This window comes from Bufo bufo, chromosome 6, assembly GCF_905171765.1.
Source record: "Bufo bufo chromosome 6, aBufBuf1.1, whole genome shotgun sequence".
Lineage (NCBI taxonomy): Eukaryota > Metazoa > Chordata > Amphibia > Anura > Bufonidae > Bufo > Bufo bufo.
This window is the reverse complement of record NC_053394.1, coordinates 303,163,976-303,185,699: the sequence shown is the minus strand read 5'-3', so window position 1 is coordinate 303,185,699 and position 21,724 is coordinate 303,163,976. Positions and strand designations below refer to the sequence as shown.

At 51.5% G+C, this 21,724-nt stretch overlaps 1 protein-coding gene across 1 annotated transcript in view; it reads left to right on the top strand.

The window, feature by feature from the left end:
• The window catches only part of CDK12 (cyclin dependent kinase 12), a 72,948-nt gene that overhangs the window by 18,241 nt on the left and 32,983 nt on the right, over window positions 1-21,724 (top strand). The window contains exons 3-4 of the mRNA XM_040438197.1: window positions 5,620-5,796; window positions 9,388-9,527. Coding sequence (XP_040294131.1) covers window positions 5,620-5,796; window positions 9,388-9,527 — 317 coding nt within the window. The remainder of the gene's footprint in view (window positions 1-5,619; window positions 5,797-9,387; window positions 9,528-21,724) is intronic.

Here is a 21,724-nt window from a genome sequence, read left to right as displayed (position 1 = left end):
GTTTTTTTTTTTTTTTTTTTTCCCTGTATCTGGAAAAAAAATTAAAAAAAAACACGGATCAGTCACCCATTGATTTAAAATTATTTTAGTGTCTGATCCGGTTTCGATGTAAAACAACTACATCCAGATGTGTTAACATCAAACAACCTGCTGGAAGTGGAAGTGTGAAACAGACCATAATCATGTTTTTATGTTAAACATAAGAGTTTTTTGGGTGATGTTGTTTTTAATTTTCCATATCTATATTAACCACTTGCCAACCACCCGTTGACTATATACTTTCGGGCAGTCAGCAAGCATCTCTACATGTTTTTAAGTATCTGTGCAGAGACGGCTGGTCATTGACAGGCAGGTATGGTTTTTAATCTGCACAGTGTATACAGATCAGGAAGAAGCAATGCACCTTCTGGAACAGACTATCAGAGTTTGTGCCACATACAGATGTAGCCGAGCTAAACTTAGAGGACCTTTCATGGGTCCAAACATTATAAACTAAGTATCAGGATACGTAGGGCATAGTGCAGGGATCTAACTGCCCTCACTATTTTTTCTGGGCGCCACTCCGTTTGCCCGCTGTGCCCCCCGTTGTATTCTCCCGCCTGGTATGCTAATTTTAGCATCAGAACAATGAGGAGGAGACTGAGTCTTTCTCTGTGGGCGTCTCCTTCTCCCCTGGCTGTGACGCTCTCCGCTCCTCATTGTTCTGATGCTAAAATTAGCATACCAGGCGGGAGAATACAACGGGGGCCACAGCGGGCGAACGGAGCGGCGCCCAGCAAAAATAATGAGTGCAGTTAGATCTCTGCACTATGCCCTACGTATCCTGATTGGTTTATAATGTTTGGACCAATGAAAGGTCCTCTTTAATGGTAACGCATTAAGTAAACAATGTTTAATTTTTCAATGGCTTTTGTCACAAGAGATGCTAGGGAGGCTCGTCCCCATTGCGGCCTGCTATTGGCACTGCTGATCATTGTTTCTGGGCAGCAGATTGTGCCGTCTAAACAGCGATCTGCTGCCCAGATACTGATTCTGTATGAGGACAATGGATCGCAATAGCAATCCCTCGTCCTCATACTGTGAAGGAGATCACTGCATGTAAATGCATTGGTCTCCTTCACTGAACAATTGGGCAACGCTTCCTTCCCGACAATTGGCTGTAACATCGTGAATTGTAAACTTGCCTTTAGCCTAATAATAGGCGTTACTTCTTGGTCTGTACAGATCACTTTACTGCAGTTATCTGCTTTGTTTAGGATCCACCATATAGTCCATAGACCTTCATAGGGTGAAGTCATCATTGATGTGAATACCTGAATCATTGTTTCTGGGCAGCAGATCCTGCTCCCTAGAAGACAATCTGCTGTGCAGAAACTGAATTCATCAGGACGTGCAATAACGGTAGCCATTGATCGTCCCCATGCAGCTCTTATTTCCCTGTTCGTCAGTGGAGGTTATCTGGAAGGAATGAATCCTTCCTGATAATTGCCTGCTTGTTGGGTATATGTAAATGCACCTTTAGAACAGCTCAGGCAAGATGGCAGTCCCCATCAAAATATAAAAAAAACATATATATTTTTTAAAGAATTAATTAGCATTTTATTGCATGAAATAAGTGTTTGTTTGTTTTTAAATTCACTTTCTTTATTTAAAGATCAATATTAACAATCAATTTTAAAAAAGAAACCATATAAATCTTTACACTTTTACAAACAAAGTCCCCACCCAATCCCTCCCCAGCCCAAACAGAGGAGAGATGGGGGAAGCTCTAGGGATTCCAATCTCCCCAGATTCTAAACCATTTTATCTCCTTCTCATATCTCTTATTAATATTTGTCCGGTTTAACCATGCCTTCACACTGGGGGCATCCCGCGCAAACCAAAAACGAGCTACCAGGAGTCTAGCCAGGAACATTATCTTAAACAGAAGATTGTTTTTATATTGCTGACAGCCCACCTTGACGAGATCACCTAATACCCAACATTCAGCAGTAAAAGGAATCCGCACCTTCAATTTTCCCTCTATGTAGTCATGGACGGTCTCCCAATATTCTTTCAGCTCTGCACAGAACCAAAACATATGCAAATAATCTGCATCAGGAATGCCACACCTAGGGCAGATGGAATCGCTCCTAATACCACATCTCTTAAGCCAAGTGGGTGTGACATAAAGGCTATGTAGAATATTAAACTGCACCACAACATGATTAAAATTGTGTGACACCACTTTTAAATCCTGAACTACCTTTTCCTGATCACCCAGATGAGTCATTAAAGCTTCATCTTTCCAAGCCCTCTGTCCAGGAGAACAAATATCTACAAATCGTGCTGTAATAAAATTTTTATACAATTGGGAAATCTTCATCCTTTGCTCCAAATTCCCTATCAAATCATTAAATTGAGTAGAAATGTGTATTTCAAGCCTATAATTATTATTATTTTTTATACTTAAAGGTGCTGATCTTAACTGTAAGTAACGAAACCATAAGTTTGTGATTTTTCTCTGTGGAATAGTATCGTGAATGGAACTATATCCCCATTACCCACTACCTGTGTCACATATAAAATATAACTTTTTTGCCTATATAAATCCCTACCTAATTCAATTAAAGTTTGAAAATGCTTATTATGCCAGAGGGGGGTACACCCCAATGAACCCTTCACTCCAAACCAAAGTCTAATAGAATACGAAAAAAAACAGATTTAAGAAAAAGATGTTACTGTCTCTGGTTAACTAGCAGAAGAAATTTCGGTGACCCATTCTCTTTAAAAGGGATGTGGAAATTTTAAAGCTATCCTCTAACCCCTGGATAGGAGATAACTGATTAGTGGAGGTGTGACCTCCTTCCCACTCTGATCCTGAGAATGGGGGTCCATTACCGCCGTTCTGGTAGAGTGGCAGGTGGAGCTTGTGCCCTGCCGGTCCATTCATTCTGCATGGGACTGCTGAAAATAGCGGAACAATGTACTTGGCTATCATGAAGAATGAGTGGAGAGGCAGGGCATATACCCCATGTTGCTGCTCCATCAGAACATGGGAACAGGACTTCTGTTTTTGGCATCATAGGGGTCCCAGCAGTTGATCTCCTATTCTGTGAAAAGTTTGTATCCAGATAACAGTTAAAGCGAACCTTTCACCTGGATTTCACTTAATAAACTATCAAAAGTACCTTCTAGATCATCCTCATTGTGTTAGCACACGGTCTTGTCCCGCTTTTCTGTCATGTATATGCATGGAAAAATCGCTTTATAAAGTACTCTTCTCCAGCTCCACAAGTCACGGTAGAAGTCAAGGTGGTAGCCCTTCCCTCACTCCAGGCTGTAACTCCCCTGCCCTAACCCCGCCTCTATGCAGTCTAATTGACACCCGGCTCAGTCGCCGGGACTGCGCTTGTACAGGCGGCGCATGCGCCGTCGGACTCCAGCGCGATCCTGTAACTGAATCGCGCATGCGCCGTCCCCGATGCCTGCCTGTCTTCTCTTCCTCACGCGCGATTCAGTTACAGGATCGCGGTTGAGTCCGACGGCGCATGCGCCGCCTGTACAAGCGCAGTCCCGGCGACTGAGCCGGGTGTCAATTAGACTGCATAGAGGCGGGGTTAGGGCAGGGGAGTTACAGCCTGGAGTGAGGGAAGGGCTACCACCTTGACTTCTACCGTGACTTGTGGAGCTGGAGAAGAGTACTTTATAAAGCGATTTTTCCATGCATATACATGACAGAAAAGCGGGACAAGACCGTGTGCTAACACAATGAGGATGATCTAGAAGGTACTTTTGATAGTTTATTAAGTGAAATCCAGGTGAAAGGTTCGCTTTAAGAAAAAATGTAACTGTAATAACCACACACACTTTTTGTTTTAAGTACATGGATATTTTAAAGCTATAACTTTTTTTCTTGTTTGGTTATGTATTTATTTTTGTTTCTCTATTCCATAATGGTCATTTTGATTACCGTATTTTTCGCCCTATAAGATGCACCGGCCCATAAGACACACATAGGTTTTAGAGGAGGGCAATAAGAAAAAGATATTTTTCTTTATAGCTCAGGTCAGATCACCAGTCAGTCCCCCAATGTTAATAAGACCTCAGATTAGACTCCCAATCAGACCTCAGCTCCGACCCCAATGTGAATGACCCTCAATCGACCTCAGATAAGAGCCCCATGCCTCTCATCAGCCCATATATCAGCCCCCAAATCAGCCACCATTGCCTTTTTTTACCCCCCACAATAGCCCCCATTGCCATATTTCAGCTCCTATTGCCATATTTCAGCCCCCATATCAGCCTCCATTGGCATGCCTTTCATCAGTCACAGAACACAAAACAAAAAAACACTTGCCTCCCCTGCTCCTGGACGCCGCGGCTCCTCTCCTCCAGCGCGATCTTCTTCCTCCTGCCTCCGGCTGTGCTGTGAACTGGCGCGTACAGCGCGAGGTCACAGAGAGCCCTCACACTGTGCACAGCTGACAGCGGAGGACCAGGAAGTGGTGAGTACAGAGCCTTCACTGCTTCCCAGTCCTCCGGTACTAATGAGCGCTTTCATAATGGAAGCGCTCAGTATTCACCTCAAGACGCAGGGACATTTCCCCCCCCACTTTTTTTTGGGGGGCGGGATGCGTCTTATGGGGCAAAAAATACAGTATATGGGATGTATGGGTTATGGTCACCGGGGGCATGACTAGAAGTTGCAGTGTGGCGTTTTTTTAAATGTATTTTTTATCTTGATCATTGGGACTGTAGCATGAAGCAGCACTGCAGCTTACTGATCTCTATACACAGTGCTCGTAGCGTGCCGGGGATGGCAGGAACGGTAACAAACCCTGCTGTCCCTGACCGGGGGCTCCACACTTCCGCTTTAAAACATCTTTGCAGAGATATATGCTGACCACACAGATATATAGTCAATATATAGATATGCAGGTATATAGTCAGTGGGCAGTTGGCAAGGGGGTTAATATATGCCCTCTTGCTTTTCAGATAAATGTCCTCTGACTATCTAATGTGTATAGAGTCATGGGAAATTAGAATTGGGTGTGTTGGTTTTCTACATGCCGGGAAAAGATGCTCTATAGACATGTCAGGAGTTAGTAACAGGTCCTCAGGGTGATTGCAGGAAGTGGATTTTAGCTTCATTCCCCATTGAAGTCAATGGCGAAGGGCTAAAATAGCTAGCGTATTTGTGCATGTTTTTGGCAGCATTTCTGATCCGTTTTTTTCTTTCTTTTATTACATGGCAGATTTTTGCCATCACAAGGTTTCCTCTGGTTTTGTCTGCTCGCTGGGTTCTTCATTTGCCTGATGTTCTGGGGACCTGGAGTTGATTTTGTGTCTAGGTTGGAACTTACCCTTGTTTTCTGGTGTTCATCTCTCTGCAGTCATTGATACTAATTCAGTTTACCGTGTGCGTATGCATAGTGTATAGAGATACCAAGGTATTATTTGAAATGGTAGAACAACTCTATTATAATAAATGGACCATTTGAAAGTTGTACGTCTGACACAGTGCAGGGATACTAGGGTCCTACGGTGTTCCTCCTCCTGTGTATTAGCATGTTTTTCTGATTTAAACAGATTTGTACCTTTTTTGATTCTGTTTATCTAACTTGTTTTTCATTACAGTCCTATGGAAGTTATCCCTTCCAAACCTGCCAAGAGGAATAAGGAGCAAAGGCCTCGGTACCTTCTCACTGATCTCCCATTGCCTCCTGAACTACCAGGGGGGGATCCATCTCCTCCAGAATCTCCAGAGCCAAAAGTTGTAACACCTCCTCAGCAACCCTTAAAGAAGAGACCAAAGTAAGTTTGTACTTTTCGTAAAGCTTTTATATTGAGCTACTGGGAAGTGTCTCCACTTTATTGGTTATTTCCATCACACAAGTTGATGGCATTTGCCAGTATACACTATCTCTTTGGCTGAGTTTCCATAAAGCGAATGCAATTCGGCAGTTGCAAACCCATTCTGCGAACAGTGACTGCATAGATTTGCAGATTAACCCCTTAACAACCACCCACTGTCTTTTTATGGCGGGCGGTATAGATCCTCAGTCTGCAGTGACGTCTTTTAGGGTCGCTGCAGTTGAGGGGGTTATACAGGTTCTGCAGATTTTTCTTACTGATCTCTCCAGAGGTGAACAGGGCTTAGCCGCTCCCAGGCCATTGATACTAGTCGTGACGTTACAGGGCCTGCGGGAAACAACGAGAAGGCCGCGGCGCTACTGCTAGTGCTGCTGTCTTCTCAAACAGCTAATCTGCAGGGGTCCCGGGTGTCTGTCCCCCCCACTGATCAGATGCTGATGATATATGTAGGGGTTAGATCATCAGTATGAAAAAGCTGCAGAATGCTCCTCATTAAGAATCAGCTGTTAATACCAGCCTGGGTTCTTGGCGTAGGCTCCTACTTCGCAGGGTAGGCCTTCTGTATTAGAATCCTGGACAATCCTTCAATTATAGTCAGGTCCATAAATATTAGGACATTGACTAAATTCTAAAATTTTTGGCTCTATACACCACCACAATGGATTTGAAATGAAACAAACAAGATGTACTTTAACTGCAGACTGTCAGCTTTAATTTGAGGGTATTTACATCCAAATCAGGTGAACGGTGTAGGAATTACAACAGTTTGCATATGTGCCTCCAACTTGTTAAGGGACCAAAAGTAATGGGACAATTGGATTCTCGGCTGTTCCATGGCCAGGTGTGTGTTATTCCCTCATTATCCCAATTACAATGAGCAGATAAAAGGTCCAGAGTTCATTTCAAGTCTGCTATTTTCATTTGGAATCTGTTGCTGTCAACTCTCAAGATGAGATCCAAAGAGCTGTCACGGTCAGTAAAGCAAGCCATCATTAGGCTGAAAAAACACAACAAACCCATCAGAGAGATAGCAAAAACATTAGGCGTGGCCAAAACAACTGTTTGGAACATTCTTAAAAAGAAGGAACGCACCGGTGAGCTCAGCAACACCAAAAGACCTGGAAGACCACGGAAAACAACTGTGGTGGATGACCGAAGAATTATTTCCCTGGTGAAGAAAACACCCTTCACAACAGTTGGCCAGATCAAGAACACTCTCCAGGAGGTAGGTGTATGTGTGTCAAAGTTAACAATCAAGAGAAGACTTCACCAGAGTGAATACAGAGGGTTCACCACAGGATGGAAACCATTGGTGAGCCTCAAAAACAGGAAGGCCAGATTAGAGTTTGTCAAACGACATCTAAAAAAGCCTTCACAGTTCTGGAACAACATCCTATGGACAGATGAGACCAAGATCAACTTGTACCAGAGTGATGGGAAGAGAAGAGTATGGAGAAGGAAAGGAACTGCTCATGATCCTAAGCATACCACCTCATCAGTGAAGCATGGTGGTGGTAGTGTCATGGCGTGGGCATGTATGGCTGCCAATGGAACTGCTTCTCTTGTATTTATTGATGATTTGACTGCTGACAAAAGCAGCAGGATGAATTCTGAAGTGTTTCAGGCAATATTATCTGCTCATATTCAGCCAAATGCTTCAGAACTCATTGGACGGCGCTTCACAGTGCAGATGGACAATGACCCAAAGCATACTGCAAAAGCAACCAAAGAGTTTTTAAAGGGAAAGAAGTGGAATGTTATGCAATGGCCAAGTCAATCACCTGACCTGAATCCGATTGAGCATGCATTTCACTTGCTGAAGACAAAACTGAAGGGAAAATGCCCCAAGAACAAGCAGGAACTGAAGACAGTTGCAGTAGAGGCCTGGCAGAGCATCACCAGGGATGAAACCCAGCGTCTGGTGATGTCTATGCGTTCCAGACTTCAGGCTGTAATTGACTGCAACGGATTTGCAACCAAGTATGTAAAAGTTTGATTTATGATTGTCCCATTACTTTTGGTCCCTTAACAAGTGGGAGGCACATATGAAAACTGTTGTAATTCCTACACCGTTCACCTGATTTGGATGTAAATACCCTCAAATTAAAGCTGACAGTCTGCAGTTAAAGCACATCTTGTTAGTTTCCTTTCAAATTCATTGTGGTGGTGTATAGAGCCAAAAATGTTAGAATTGTGTCGATGTCCCAATATTTATGGACCTGACTGTATATCTTGAAATTTATTCAGAGAATATGAAAATGCTCTTTTTATGTCTTTGGATCAAAAAATATAGAATCATGTGGTAAATATGTTCTGCAGAATATAAATTATAACTGTAGGTATTCTGAATTTTATCTGTGTATCTGACTAGTCGTCTTTAAAAATGAGAGCTAATTGGTCCATTATGAATGAGGAGTGAACGGATTGTTATTACTATTGTTTGTATATTGTCAGGTTACAAATTGTTTGCTCGTTTGTTGGTTGAACAACACATTTAGGCTACTTTCACACTTGCGTTTGGAGCGGATCCGTCTGGTGTCTGCACAGACGGATCCGCTCCTATAATGCAAACGCTTGCATCTGTTCAGAACGGATCCGTCTGCATAACAGTTTTTTACAGATCTGATTTTTCACTTTGTGAAAACTCAGATCTGACAGTATATTCTAACACAGAGGCGTTCCCATGGTGATGGGGATGCTTCAAGTTAGAATATACTAAAAGAACTGTGTACATGACTGCACCCTGCTGCCTGGCAGCACCCGATCTCTTACAGGGGGCTGTGATCCACACAATTATTGTGCGAATCATAGATCCCTGTAAGATCAGGTGCTGCCAGGCAGGAGGGGGCAGACCCCCTCCCTCCCCTGTATTAAATGTGACCAGTGTGGCCCCCCTCCCTCTATATTCATTGGTGGCCAGTGCGGCCCCCCCTCCCTCCCCAGTATTAAATGTGACCAGTGCGTCCCCCCTCCCTCTATATTCATTGGTGGCCAGTGCGGATTCCCAGTATTAAATGTGACCAGTGCGGCCTCCCCTCTTCATGGTGATGGGGACGCTTCAAGTTAAAATATACCATCGGATTGGAGAAAACTCCGATCTGATGGTATATTAATAGGGGACTCCTGACTTTACATTGAAAGTCAATGGGGGACGGATCCGTTTGAAATTGCACCATATTGTGTCAACGTCAAACGGATCTGTCCCCATTGACTTGCATTGTAAGTCTGGACGGATCCGTTTGGCTCCGCACGGCCAGGCGGACACAAAAACGCTGCAAGCTGCGTTCGGGTGTCCGCCTGCTGAGCGGGACGGAGGCCAAACTGATGCATTCTGAGTGGATCCGCATCCACTAGGGCTGTACGGATCTGTTCGGGGCCACTTGTGAGAGCCTTCAAACGGAGCTCATAAGCGGAACCCCGAACGCTAGTGTGAAAGTAGCCTTACAGTGGTAACTATCGGCAATGAGCATTCGTTCCCGATAATTGGCTTGATGATCTGCATTTATAATGCGTTTTATACTTGTGTGTCAGAATTTGCTGTCCCCGTTATGGCGAAAGGAAGCAGAAAGAAATCGATTGGGGTAAGCGCTGCGTGGACAAGTTTGACATTATTGGCATCATTGGAGAAGGAACCTATGGCCAAGTGTACAAAGCCAAGGACAAGGACACTGGTAAGAAATCTGTAGTTATATCCAGAAATGATATAGAACCACCTAGTAGTATTTTGATGAATATTTAGCATTTTGTCTGGACTGTTGTCTTATTATGTCCTTATTAAATGATGTGAGAAAAGTACACAGAAACCCGCGGTTAGAAGACACTTTGTAGATTGCCTGGAACAGTGTAAAAATATAGGCACGTGCAGATTGTTGTGCATCTCAGGTCTCTAGGCCATTATTGTCAGTTATGTCATATGCCCGAAATGTGGCCCTGAGGATCCACGTGAAGACATGGACAGAATATCCTTGCAGCTTCTTGTTTGTGAATTTACACAGTTGCTTTCCTGTGTCATCTGCAGATCTAATGAGTCCTGATATTCATGAGCTCCCGCCTCTCCCCACTCCTGATGCCGATTTGGCAGGCGGGCGATGAGAGCTTGAATCGCATGTACATCCGGACTCATCCGCATGTGCTGGAGCGGTTTTAATATGAGGTTTTAGCAAAACTATTTCCATTCTTGCCACAGTTTCCACGAGGAAACATCATCCGGTGTCCGTACGCAGATTAGCCTCATTAAATTGCTAAAACCTACTTGCAGATCTGCACCATGCAAACTGCAAAACCACTGCCGAAATCCAAGCGTCAGCCTCTAATTTTTTATTTTTTTGGTGGATTCCAGATAACATACATTTCTCGCCCAATTCCTTGGGGGACACAGGAAACCTTGGGTATAGCTCAACTCCCTAGGAGGCGTGACACTAAGTGAAAACTGTTAAGCCCCTCCTCCAGCAGCTATACCCTCAGCCTGGAGAGAGAGACTACCAGTTTTTGCTTAGTGTCCAAGGAGGCAAGACACTCCCTGCTCTGCAGGGCTGTTTTCTCGTGCATGGCATTGGGGGACACAGCACCATGGTATATGCCCAGCTGCCACTAGGAGGCTGACACTAGAAACACCCAGGTGGGCTATAGCCCTCTGCCAGAGCCGAGAGAGATCAGTCTTGTTCTAGTGTCCATAGGAGGCAGACATGACCTGCTATCTTTTTTTTCGCAGGTCATCCTGCTAATTTTATTTCTCGCCCATATTCCTTGGGGGACACAGGAAACCATGGGTATAGCTCTGCTCCCTAGGAGGCGTGACACTAAGTGAAAGCTGTAAGCCCCTCCTCCATCAGCTATACCCTTCAGCCTGGAGAAGAGACTGCCAGTTTTTGCTTAGTGTCCAAGGAGGCAAGACACCCCCTGCTTATGCAGGGTTGTTTTCCTATGATTTTTTATTTTTACGTTATTTGTTGTTTTTAATTCGGTTTTTTTCTACTTACAGGGACAACAGAGGCGCATTAGACCCCTCTGTTTCTCCCGGGGTTGAGTTGCGCCAGTGCCGGTAATTCCGCACTGCCGCCTCCCCCACAGAAGACAAGGTGGACCAGGGCAGCCTCGCTCCCCTGCGTCCCGCCAGCTCAGGGTCGCCCGCACGCCAAGTCCCTCCCCCGGCTTCCTGCCACTGCGGTGCCAGGAGCTGAAGGGGCGACCCCGCTGGATGGATTGAGGGTGAAGACAGCGTATGGTGAGACAGGCTGCTCCAGCCTCCCCTTCCTCCCTCCCACCGCTGCTACAGGCCTCCTGGGCTCCCATGGCCACTGTTACTACATGGCCACTGCTACATCGTGCGCCCACCCCTCCCCCCCCCCGATATCGGACCGTTACCGGGCAGGGGGGTTTATCTGGGCAAGTCCTTGGCAGGGACGCTGCCTTCTGCCACATCCAGGCGCGGAGGGGGCCGCTTTCTTGGCGTGAACGGCGCCATTTCAGGCCGGCACTTCATTATCCTTGGGGGTTAAGTTCATTTTGCCGCGCGCGCGCGGCTCTGCTTCAGAGCGGCAGGGAGGGGGCGGAGCTTCCTACATGCGCTCCGCTACTTCCGGGTTCATCGCACAGTGCTGCGTGGAATCCTCTCTGCAGTGCGATCCGAAGCCGGTGCTGCTGCCTCTCCTCCACAGCCTCCTCAGTCTGTTCCCCCTTACCGCTGCCGCTTGCATCATCCGGGTCTGGTAGGACTTTTAACCCCCTCCGTGCCACAGTACTGTCGCTTGGGTGTTATCCCCGTTTCTTTCCTTGGGGTCTCCCACTTTAAGTGCAACATCTTTGTTCCACCATGTCAGACCCTTCTGCAGCCGCCAAGCCTTGGTACCATGCCTGTACTGCTTGTAGGGAACCCTTTCCCCGGGGGCAGTCTGATCCGCACTGTACTGCATGTCGGGCTCCACCGCAGCCTCAGTCGCCCGCTGTGTCGCTCCCTGCTGCCTCTGACCCGCCTGACTGGGCTAGATCCCTGTCCCAGGCCGTGGAAAGCCTCACTCATGTCGTGGGCCGCCTAATAGACAGGCCGCCTACCCCGCAGGACGCCACTCTTACTGTCGCGCCCTCCGGGTCCACCGCTTCTGCCGCTGCAGCGGGTTCACTCTCCTTTAGTGACCCCTCCCGAGCTAGGCACTCTCAGAAGCGTATTAGAGTAGAGCGAGCCTCCTCCTCGGATGCCTCCCTCTCCCCGCCACGCGTGCGCACCCAGACGAGCCTCTCCTCCCCAAAGGATTCGCTCTCTGAAGGTGAATTGGCGGTTTCAGATTTGGAAATGGACTCGGCCCTGCCGTCCAAGCTAGCCTCAGCGATGGGTCAACTCATCTCTGATATTCGTGACACCTTTAAGGTGCAGGATGATCCCCCTAGCTCGGACGCAGCTAGCGTCTCATTTATCAGACCCAGGCAGGTCTCAAAAGTCTTCCCAATCCACTCTGATTTCTCCTCTGTGGTGTCTAAGGCTTGGGCTCGACCGGACGCCCGTTTTGTCAACCCCAAGAAGCTGGACATTTGCTATCCTTTTCCAGCAGATGTCGTGGCCACATGGTCTTCCCCACCCAAGGTGGACCCCCCTGTGGCCCGGCTGTCGAAGAACACGGCCATCCCTGTTCCCGACGGGTCCTCTCTTCAGTCAGCGGAGGACCGTCGCATGGAGACCCTTTCTAAGGGCATTTTTGCTGCCTCCGGTTCTGCTCTCAGACCGGTTTTTGCCTCTGCTTGGGCAGGGAAAGCAATCTCTGCTTGGGGTGCGCAGCTGGAACAGGAGTTGGACTCGGACGTCCCTATCCAGGACCTGCGTTCCTTGGCCCAGCTTATTGTTCGGGCCGGGAATTTTGTTTGTGAGGCCTCCCTTGATGCGGGAGCCCTTATTGCACGCTCCTCCGCCCTGGCAGTTTCCGTCAGGAGGGAGCTCTGGCTGAAGGTTTGGAAAGCGGACGCTGCCTCCAAACGTTCCTTGGCGGGGCTACCGTTTGCGGGTTCCCGCCTTTTCGGGGTCCGCCTAGACGAACTTATTTCGGAGGCCACGGGTGGTAAAAGCACCCATCTTCCTCAACCCCAAGCCAGGGGCGCCCCCCGCGGACGCCCTGGTGCGTCTCGTTTTCGGTCCTCCCGCAGGGCCTCTGGGGCTCCCACCACAGCTGCCGCTTCGGCTCCTCCCCAGGATAAGCATAGGAAGCCGTTTTTTTTTTTTTTTTTTCGGGCGCAGCCCTCCTGGCGCAAGCCGCAGGCTGCCCGCACACCCGCAGCAAAGCAATCCTCTGCCTGAAGGCGCGCCCCCACCCACCCGGGTGGGGGGCCGGCTCCTCCTTTTCAGGGACGTCTGGTTGGCTCACGTCTCCGACGCCTGGGCCCTCGAAATTGTGTGCTCCGGATACAAAATCGAATTTGCATCCTTCCCTCCAGATCGGTTCTTTCGCTCCCGCCTGCCACGGGACCCGAAACGCGCGGTTGCGTTCTCCGCGGCCGTTCAAGCCTTACTGGACAGGGGGGTGATTACCCCCGTTCCTCTAGAGGAAAGGTTCCAAGGGTTCTACTCGAACCTCTTTGTAGTTCCCAAGAAGGGAGGTTCCATGCGGCCCATTTTGGACCTCAAAAAGCTCAACCGTTTTCTCCTCCTTCGACGGTTTCGGATGGAGTCCCTCCGTTCCGCGGTGGCTTCCCTGGAGCAGGGAGATTTCATGTCTTCCATCGATATACAGGATGCCTACCTCCATGTTCCGGTAGCCCGGTGTCACCATCGCTTCCTCCGGTTCGCCGTGGGGGACCTCCACTTCCAGTTTGTCGCCCTTCCCTTTGGGCTGGCAACAGCCCCCCGGGTGTTCACCAAGGTCCTGGCCCCGGTTTTGGCCTTACTCCGTTCCAGGGGTGTTTTTCTGCTACCGTACTTGGACGATATCCTCATCAAGGCTCCGTCCCTTTCTCAAGCGGTTGCCAGCGTGGATCTCACTCTAGAGACTCTGACGAGGTTCGGTTGGGTCATCAACTTCCCCAAGTCCTCCCTTCCCCCCTCCAGACAACTGGTCTTCCTGGGAATGCTTTTAGACACGGGAGCGGCGGAAGTACGTCTTCCCTCGGAAAAACGTCTGATCCTCCGTGGGGCGGTTCGGGGTCTCCTTCTCCACCGTCGACCGTCCTTCCGCTTCTGCATGCGGGTCTTGGGGCAGATGGTTGCCTGCTTCGAGGCGATCCCGTTTGCGCAGTTTCACTCCCGCCCTCTCCAACGGGCGATCCTCTCCTCCTGGGACAAATCGCCGCAGTCTCTGGATCATCCCTTCCATCTATCGCCTCCGGTGAGGTCATCTCTCCGCTGGTGGTTACAGTCCCCTCTTCTGGGCAGGTCTTTTCTGCCACTCAACTGGTTGGTGGTTACAACCGATGCCAGTCTCTTGGGCTGGGGAGGCGTGTTTCCTCCCCGATCCGTCCAGGGCATTTGGTCTCCATTGGAGTCCAAACTCTCGATCAATGTCCTGGAGCTGAGAGCGGCCCTTTTGTCTCTACGACACTGGACTCATCTGTTGAAGGGTCATCCAGTTCGTGTACAATCGGACAACGCCACGGCTGTGGCGTACATAAACCACCAGGGGGGCACTCGCAGCGCTGCTGCAATCAGGGAGGTCTCCAGCATTCTCCGTTGGGCGGAAGCCCACGTCCCGGCCCTATCGGCAATTTTTATTCCAGGGGTGGACAATTGGGCGGCGGACTTCCTCAGTCGCACCACTGTCGACCCCGGCGAGTGGTCTCTTCACCCGGAGGTATTCGAGGCCATTTGCCTTCGTTGGGGCATACCGGACGTGGACCTCATGGCCTCCAAGTTCAATCACAAGGTCCCCGCCTATCTGTCCAGGGCCAGGGATCCGGGAGCTTGCGGAGCCGACGCCCTCGTTCTTCCTTGGCGAGGCTTCGCGCGTCCATACATATTCCCTCCCATCCCACTCCTGCCCAAGGTCCTTCGGAAGATCGCGGCGGAAGGCGTCTCGGTGATTCTGGTCGCTCCGGACTGGCCCCGCCGGTCTTGGTATGCCGACCTCATGCTGCTCCTGGCAGACGCGCCCTGGCCGCTGCCCGCCAGGGAAGATCTTCTCTCTCAGGGACCGATCTTCCACCCGCGTTTAAGGTCCCTACGTTTGACGGCGTGGTTGTTGAGACCACCGTCCTGACACGTAGGGGTTTTTCTGCGGACGTCGTCCGCACCATGATCCGCGCCCGTAAGCCGTCCTCTTCTAGGATCTATTATAGGACCTGGAGGACCTATTTGGGGTTCTGTGCCGATCTAGGGATTCCTCCGCTCCGCTTTTCTCTCCCCACCGTTTTGTCCTTCCTGCAGAGCGGACTTGCCCAAGGTCTGGGTCTTAGTTCTTTGAAGGGTCAGGTGTCTGCGCTGTCCATTTTGTTTCAGCGCCCACTGGCCCCCCTTGGTCCTGTCAAGACCTTCCTTCAGGGCGTGGCTCACGCGGTTCCCCCGTACCGGCCTCCGGTACCGCCCTGGGACCTGAACCTGGTTCTCTCAGCGCTCCAGGCTTCTCCTTTCGAGCCTCTGCGGACGGTTTCCTTGCGACTTCTGTCCTGCAAGGTTATTTTCCTTGTAGCAGTCACCTCTCTTCGGAGGGTGTCCGAATTGGCTGCACTCTCCTGTCTGGAACCTTTCCTAGTGTTCCACCAGGACAAGGTAGTTCTTCGTCCGGTCCCTTCCTTCCTTCCTAAGGTGGTCTCCGCCTTTCATCTGAACGAGGACATCGTTCTCCCCTCTTTGTGTCCTTCCCCTTCCCACCCTAGGGAGAGGGAACTTCATCGCCTGGACGTTGTCAGGGCGCTCAAGGCTTACCTGGAGGTAACCGGCTCTTTCAGGCGTACTGACTCGCTCTTTGTGGTTCCGGAGGGGTCGCGCAGAGGGTTGGCGGCATCCAAAGTCGCTATCGCCCGTTTTGTCAAGATGGCTGTTACTGAGGCTTATCTCGCCAAGGGCAAGGTTCCGCCCCTCGGTGTTACCGCTCATTCCACTAGAGCGGTCGGGGCTTCCTGGGCTCAGAGAAATCGGGCTTCTACGGAGCAGATTTGCAAGGCGGCCACTTGGTCCTCCTTGCACACCTTCACCAAGTTCTACAGGGTGCATACTCATGCGTCGGCTGACGCTGCTTTAGGCCGTCTGGTGTTGCAGGCGGCAGTTGATTGATGCCTCCGGTGTTGGTCTAGTTTGTTCTGGTCCCTCCCTTCTGGGACTGCTCTGGAACGTCCCATGGTTTCCTGTGTCCCCCAAGGAATATGGGCGAGAAAAGGAGACTTTTGTATTACTTACCAGTAAAGTCTCTTTCTCGCTCTTCCTTGGGGGACACAGCACCCGCCCTTCATTTGGGTTTACAGTTGTGGTTCCGGCTTGGTTGCCCCCGTTGGGGCTTGACGGTTCTTTTTCCGGTTGGTGGTTATCTTTCACTACTTGGACACGCAACTGGCAGTCTCTTCTCCAGGCTGAAGGGTATAGCTGATGGAGGAGGGGCTTACAGCTTTCACTTAGTGTCACGCCTCCTAGGGAGCAGAGCTATACCCATGGTTTCCTGTGTCCCCCAAGGAAGAGCGAGAAAGAGACTTTACTGGTAAGTAATACAAAAGTCTCCTTTTTTTTTATTTTCTTTTTTCTCTTTTCTTTGCAGGTTCCGGCCTGCTGCAGGGGTGGCTCCATCATGTTCCACTTTAGTTGCCCCCCTGCGGGCGTGTACTCTGGTACCTGGCAGCCCCCCAGTCCCCACCTGAAACTGCTTCCGCAGTGGAATTCCGGCGGACCCACGATTCCCGTGTTGAGTCCGCCGAGGGGGGGGACGTCGGATCAGGTAAGTAGGATCCGGATCCATGCTGGGACCCTGTAGTCTCTTCCCCCCCCCCCCTACCCCAGGGTTTTCACCAAGGCCCTCCCCCCTGGTCGCATGGTGCTTTTCCCAGTCCTGTCCTGTGCTTCCAGCACCCCTCCTACCTTCTGGGGGTCAGTTGGAGCCATAGTCCTGCAGAGGCCCACGTTTCTTTTTTCTGGGTCTGGCCCCTTTAAGAGGTCCCTGACAGCGGCTTCCTCCGCATCACGCAGCATTCCTCCACTGCTTCCACCCTTATGGGGCTCTTTTGCGGCGTTCCACAGGCCCAATTCCCCCAGCGCTGTGTCCCTCCCGCTCCGCGGCTACTTCCGGAAGCTACCGCGGGTGTCAGTTTCCGGCCGCACTCTTTAATTTAGGCCCCGTTTTTTTAGGTCAATTGGGGCGGAGCTTCTCTCCTTGTTTCCCGGGCTTCTCTCCTTCCCACCTCCCCTCTGTGGGAGGAGCTTGGCTTTCCTCCAACCCGGTACAGCGCGGGCTTTTGAAGAAGGCGTTCTTTTTCTGCCGGCCATCTTGCTGCTCACGCTGCTTCGGTTCTCTGTCTGGGTAGGTTCTGGTAGGCATCCTTGCTGGCTAGTTTTTTCTCTCCTTGCAGGCTCCATCCTAAGCCCTCATGTCTTCCTCTGGTAGGGACCCCACTCCCCCTGCGGCGATTTCTACACATTATGCATGTTCCCTGTGTAATAGGAAGTTTCCATGCGGCCAGTCTAATTAACTCTGCGCGCAGTGCCTCAAACCCAGGCCGCTCCTCCGGTCCCCTCTGTGTCGGTCCTTCTGGAATGGGCTTGCTACCCTGTCCCAAGCCATAGGGAACCTTGCCAGCCTCTCCCAATCCCTGGCGCAGTCTCTGGACCGTCTGCCTGCCCAGATTGCGGCCGCCTCTAGCAGGGACCCCCCCGCTGGGGACGTCCGTTCTCGCTCTGGCACGCGATCCCGCAAGCGACCTCGTACGGTCTCGGCCGGGTCCCACTCTTCCTCAGCTACCCCGGATCATTCCCCGGATAGGTCTGAGTCGGGCGAGATTTCTGCTTCCGCCGCTCCTGGGGACTCCTCCGCTTCTGATTCTGAAACAGAGCGGTGCTCGGTGATGTCTGCGGCCATCCAGGATCTCATTAAGGCCGTCCGGTACGTGCTCCATATACAGGACGATCCTTCTTCCTCCTCCCAGGAGTCGGTGTCCTTCCGCCGTTCTAGACTGTAGTTTTCCCGAATCACTAGGATCTTGACGCACTTCTGGCTAAGGAATGGCGTCACCCTGATAGGCGCCTTCACCTTACCAAGGCCTCGGATGTCCCTTATCCTTTTTATGAGGACTCTGTCAACCTCTGGACGCTTCCTCCTCAGGTAGACCCTCAGGTTGCTCGCCTGGCGAAAGCTACTACCCTTCCCCTGGCTGACGTGGCTTCCTTGTCGGATCCTGCTGACAAACGGGTCGATTCCTTGGCCAAGTCCGTGTTCGCGGCAGCGGGTGCCGCCATCCGTCCTGCGTTTGCCGCCTCCTGGGTGGCTAAGGCCTGCTCTATCTGGGCAAAACAGCTTGTCCGAGCCTTACCTCCAGACTCGGTCCAAGGGGATCTGCCAGTTCTTGCTCCTCAAATTTATCAGGCATCCAAGTTTCTTTGCGATGCCTCTATGGAATCGGCCCGCTGCTCCGGCCGTGCGGCCGCTAATTCTGTGGCCATTCGCCGCACCATCCGGCTTCGCTCTTGGGCAGCGGATTCCGCCTCCAAGAAGGCTCTGATTTCCCTCCCCTTCCTCGGTGGGAAGCGTTTTGGAGGAGCTCATCTCTGAGGCCACTGGTGGTAAGAGCTCTCTTCTTTTCGCCGTCGTTTCCCTGGGTCGTCCTCTCTCACTCAATCCTTTCGTTCCTTTCGGGCCCCCCCTGCCCGATCTGACAAGAAGTCCTCCAGGCCTTCCTTTTAAGGCCAAGCCCAAACCTGCTCGCCCCCAGTCCACTAAGCCTCCTTCCGCATGACTCGGCCTCGGTCAAGGTGGGAGGGCGCCTGCTCGCCTTTCAGAATGTCAGGCTAGCAGGTGTGGAAGACGCTTTGGTTCTGGAGGTGGTTTCCTCCAGATACAAGATCGAATTTTCCGGTCTTCTGCCGGGACGGTTCTTCCTGACGTCGCCCCCCAGGTCTCCCGCCGGGGCAGAAGATTTTTTTTCAGGCTATTCGTTCCCTTCGCTCTCTAGGGGTCATCGTTCCGGTTCCGGAGTCAGAGCGCTTTCGGGGTTTCTATTCAAATCTGTTCACGGTTCCTAAGAAGGACGGTTTGCTCCGTCCAATCCTGGACCTGAAGGCGCTCAATCACTTTGTCCGGGTCCGTCATTTTTGCATGGAATCCCTGCGGTCGGTGATCGCCTCCTTGGAGGCGGACGAGTTCCTGTCGTCCATCGACATTCAGGACGCCTATCTGCACGTCCACATTGCCCTCTCCCATCAAAAGTTCCTTCGCTTCGCGGTAGGTTCTCTTCATTTTCAATTTGTAGCCCTGCCCTTCGGCCTGGCCTCCGCTCCGAGGGTCTTCACCAAGGTGTTAGCACCTCTCGTGGCGTTTCTCCGTGCCAGGGGGGTCGCCTTGGTGCCTTATCTGGACGACCTTCTGATTCGGGCCCCGTCTTTGGAGGACAACCTGTCCAGCCTGCGCATCACCCTCTCAGCTCTTGCCCAGTTCGGGTGGCTCATCAACCACTCCAAGTTCTCCCTCGTCCCATGCCGGAGGATGCTCTTTCTGGGCATTATCTTCGACTCTCGCCTCGGGCGGGTGTTCCTTCCCCCAGAGAAAATTGCCTCTCTTCAGGCGGGGGTGACTCATCTCCGCGGCCCGTCGTCTCTGACCATCACGACGTGTATGCGCGTACTGGCGAGGATGGTGGCCTCATTCGAAGCCATTCCCAATTCCACTCCCGGGACCTTCAGTTGTTCATCCTATCCAGGTGGGACAAGTCCCCGGCAGGCATCAATCGCTGGACTCGTCTCCCTCTCCAGCTTCACCAGGACCTCTCCTGGTGGCTGCTTCCTCGGACGGTGTCCCTGGGCCGGTCCTTCCTTCCCCCCAGTTGGCGGGTGATCACGACGGACGCCAGCCTCTCAAGGTTGGGGGGCGGTCTTTGAGTCTCTCACTGTCCAGGTTCTTTGGTCTGCTCAGGAGTCCTCCCTGCAGATCAATGTTCTCGAACTCAGGGCAATTTTCCTGGCACTGTCTCACTGGACCCCACGTCTCCGCGGTCTCCCGATCCAGGTTCAGACGGACAATTCCACCGCCGTGGCTTATCTGAACCACCAAGGGGGCACCAGGAGTGTGATGGCCCTGCAGGAAGCCTCCTATATCCTGCGGTAGGCAGAGAAGCACGTTCCCGTCCTCTCCGCTGTACACATTCCCGGGGTCGATAATTGGGCGGCAGACTTCCTCAGTCGCCAGCTCGTCGACCCGGGCGAATGGTCTCTCCACCCAGAAGTGTTCCTCCAATTTTGTCACCGATGGGGAACTCTGGACGTGGATCTCTTCGCGTCACTTCTCAACCACAGGCTCCCGCGCTATGTCGCGCGGTCCAGGGACCCTCAGGCTCTCGCGGTCGACGCCCTAGTTCTGCTTTGGTCTCAGTTCGACCTCCTGTACCTGTTTCCCCCCATTCCTCTCCTGCCCCGAGTGCTCAAGCATCTCAAGGCAGCCCGTGATCCGGCGATCCTGGTGGCTCCGGATTGGCCCCGCAGAGCGGGGTACGCAGATCTGGTGTTTCTGTTCGCCGACGTTCCGTGGCGACTTCCTCTGCGCCACGATTTCCTTTCTCAGGGCCCTCTGTTCCACCCGAATTTACTTCAGCTTCGTTTGACGGCGTGGCTGTTGAGACCGCGGTCCTGAAGTCCCGTGGCCTCTCGGAATCGGTCATTCAGACAATGCTTCACGCTCGCAAACCCTAGTCAGCCCGTATTTACTACCGGACCTGGAGAGCGTATTTTGCCTGGTGCGAGTCTGGGCGTTTTCGCCCTCTCCGTTTCTCCGTCCCTAACATTCTGGCCTTCCTTCAGGCCGGTTTTGAGAAGGGTCTTCGCCTGGCTTCTCTCAGGGGGCAGATTTCGACCCTCTCGGTCCTCTTCCAGCGTCCTGTGGCCTCGCGGGCTCAGGTTAGGACTTTTCTGCAGGGTGTTGCTCGCCGAGCCCTTCCCTTTCGTTTTCCGGTGGAGCCGTGGGACCTGAATCTCGTCCTCGACGCCCGTCAGTCTTCATCTTTTGAGCCCTTGGCAGAGATCTCTCTGTCGTTTGTCTCGTTTAAGGTGGCCTTCCTCGTGGCCGTCACCTCCATCCACCGAGTCTCCGAACTGGCGGCACTTTCTTGCCGTTCACCTTTCCTGGTGTTCCATCAGGACAAGGTGGTGTTACGTCCTGTTCCCTCTTTTCTACCGAAGGTGGTCTCCTCGTTTCATATTAATGAGGAGATCGTCCTTCCTTCCTTCTGCCCTAATCCTTCTCACTCTAGGGAGAAATCCCTCCATTGCCTTGATGTTGTTCGGGCTCTCCGCCTGTATCTTCGCCTCACGGAACCCTTCCGTCGTTCGGACTCTTTTCGTGGTCCCGGCGGGCCCTCGTAAGGGTTTGCCTGCCTCCAAGGCCACCATCTCTCGCTGGGTTCGGTCGGCCGTCAAGGAGGCCTATGTCGCGAAGGGCTGTGCTCCCCCTTCCAGGTTGACCGCTCATTCGACTAGGGCAGTTGGGGCTTCCTTGGCGGTGCGTCATCAGGCATCTGCTTCCCAGGTCTGCCGGGCCGCCACCTGGGCGTCAGTTCACACTTTCTCTAAGTTTTACCATATTCATTCCCTGGCTTCTGCTGACGCCAGCCTGGGGCGCAAGGTTCTACAAGCAGCTGTGCTTTAGATTGCGGCATGGCGTTCTTCTTCCCTCCCTCAGGGACTGCTTTTGGACGTCCCATGGTGCTGTGTCCCCCAATGCCATGCACGAGAAAAATAGATTTTTTTGTACTCACCGTAAAATCCTTTTCT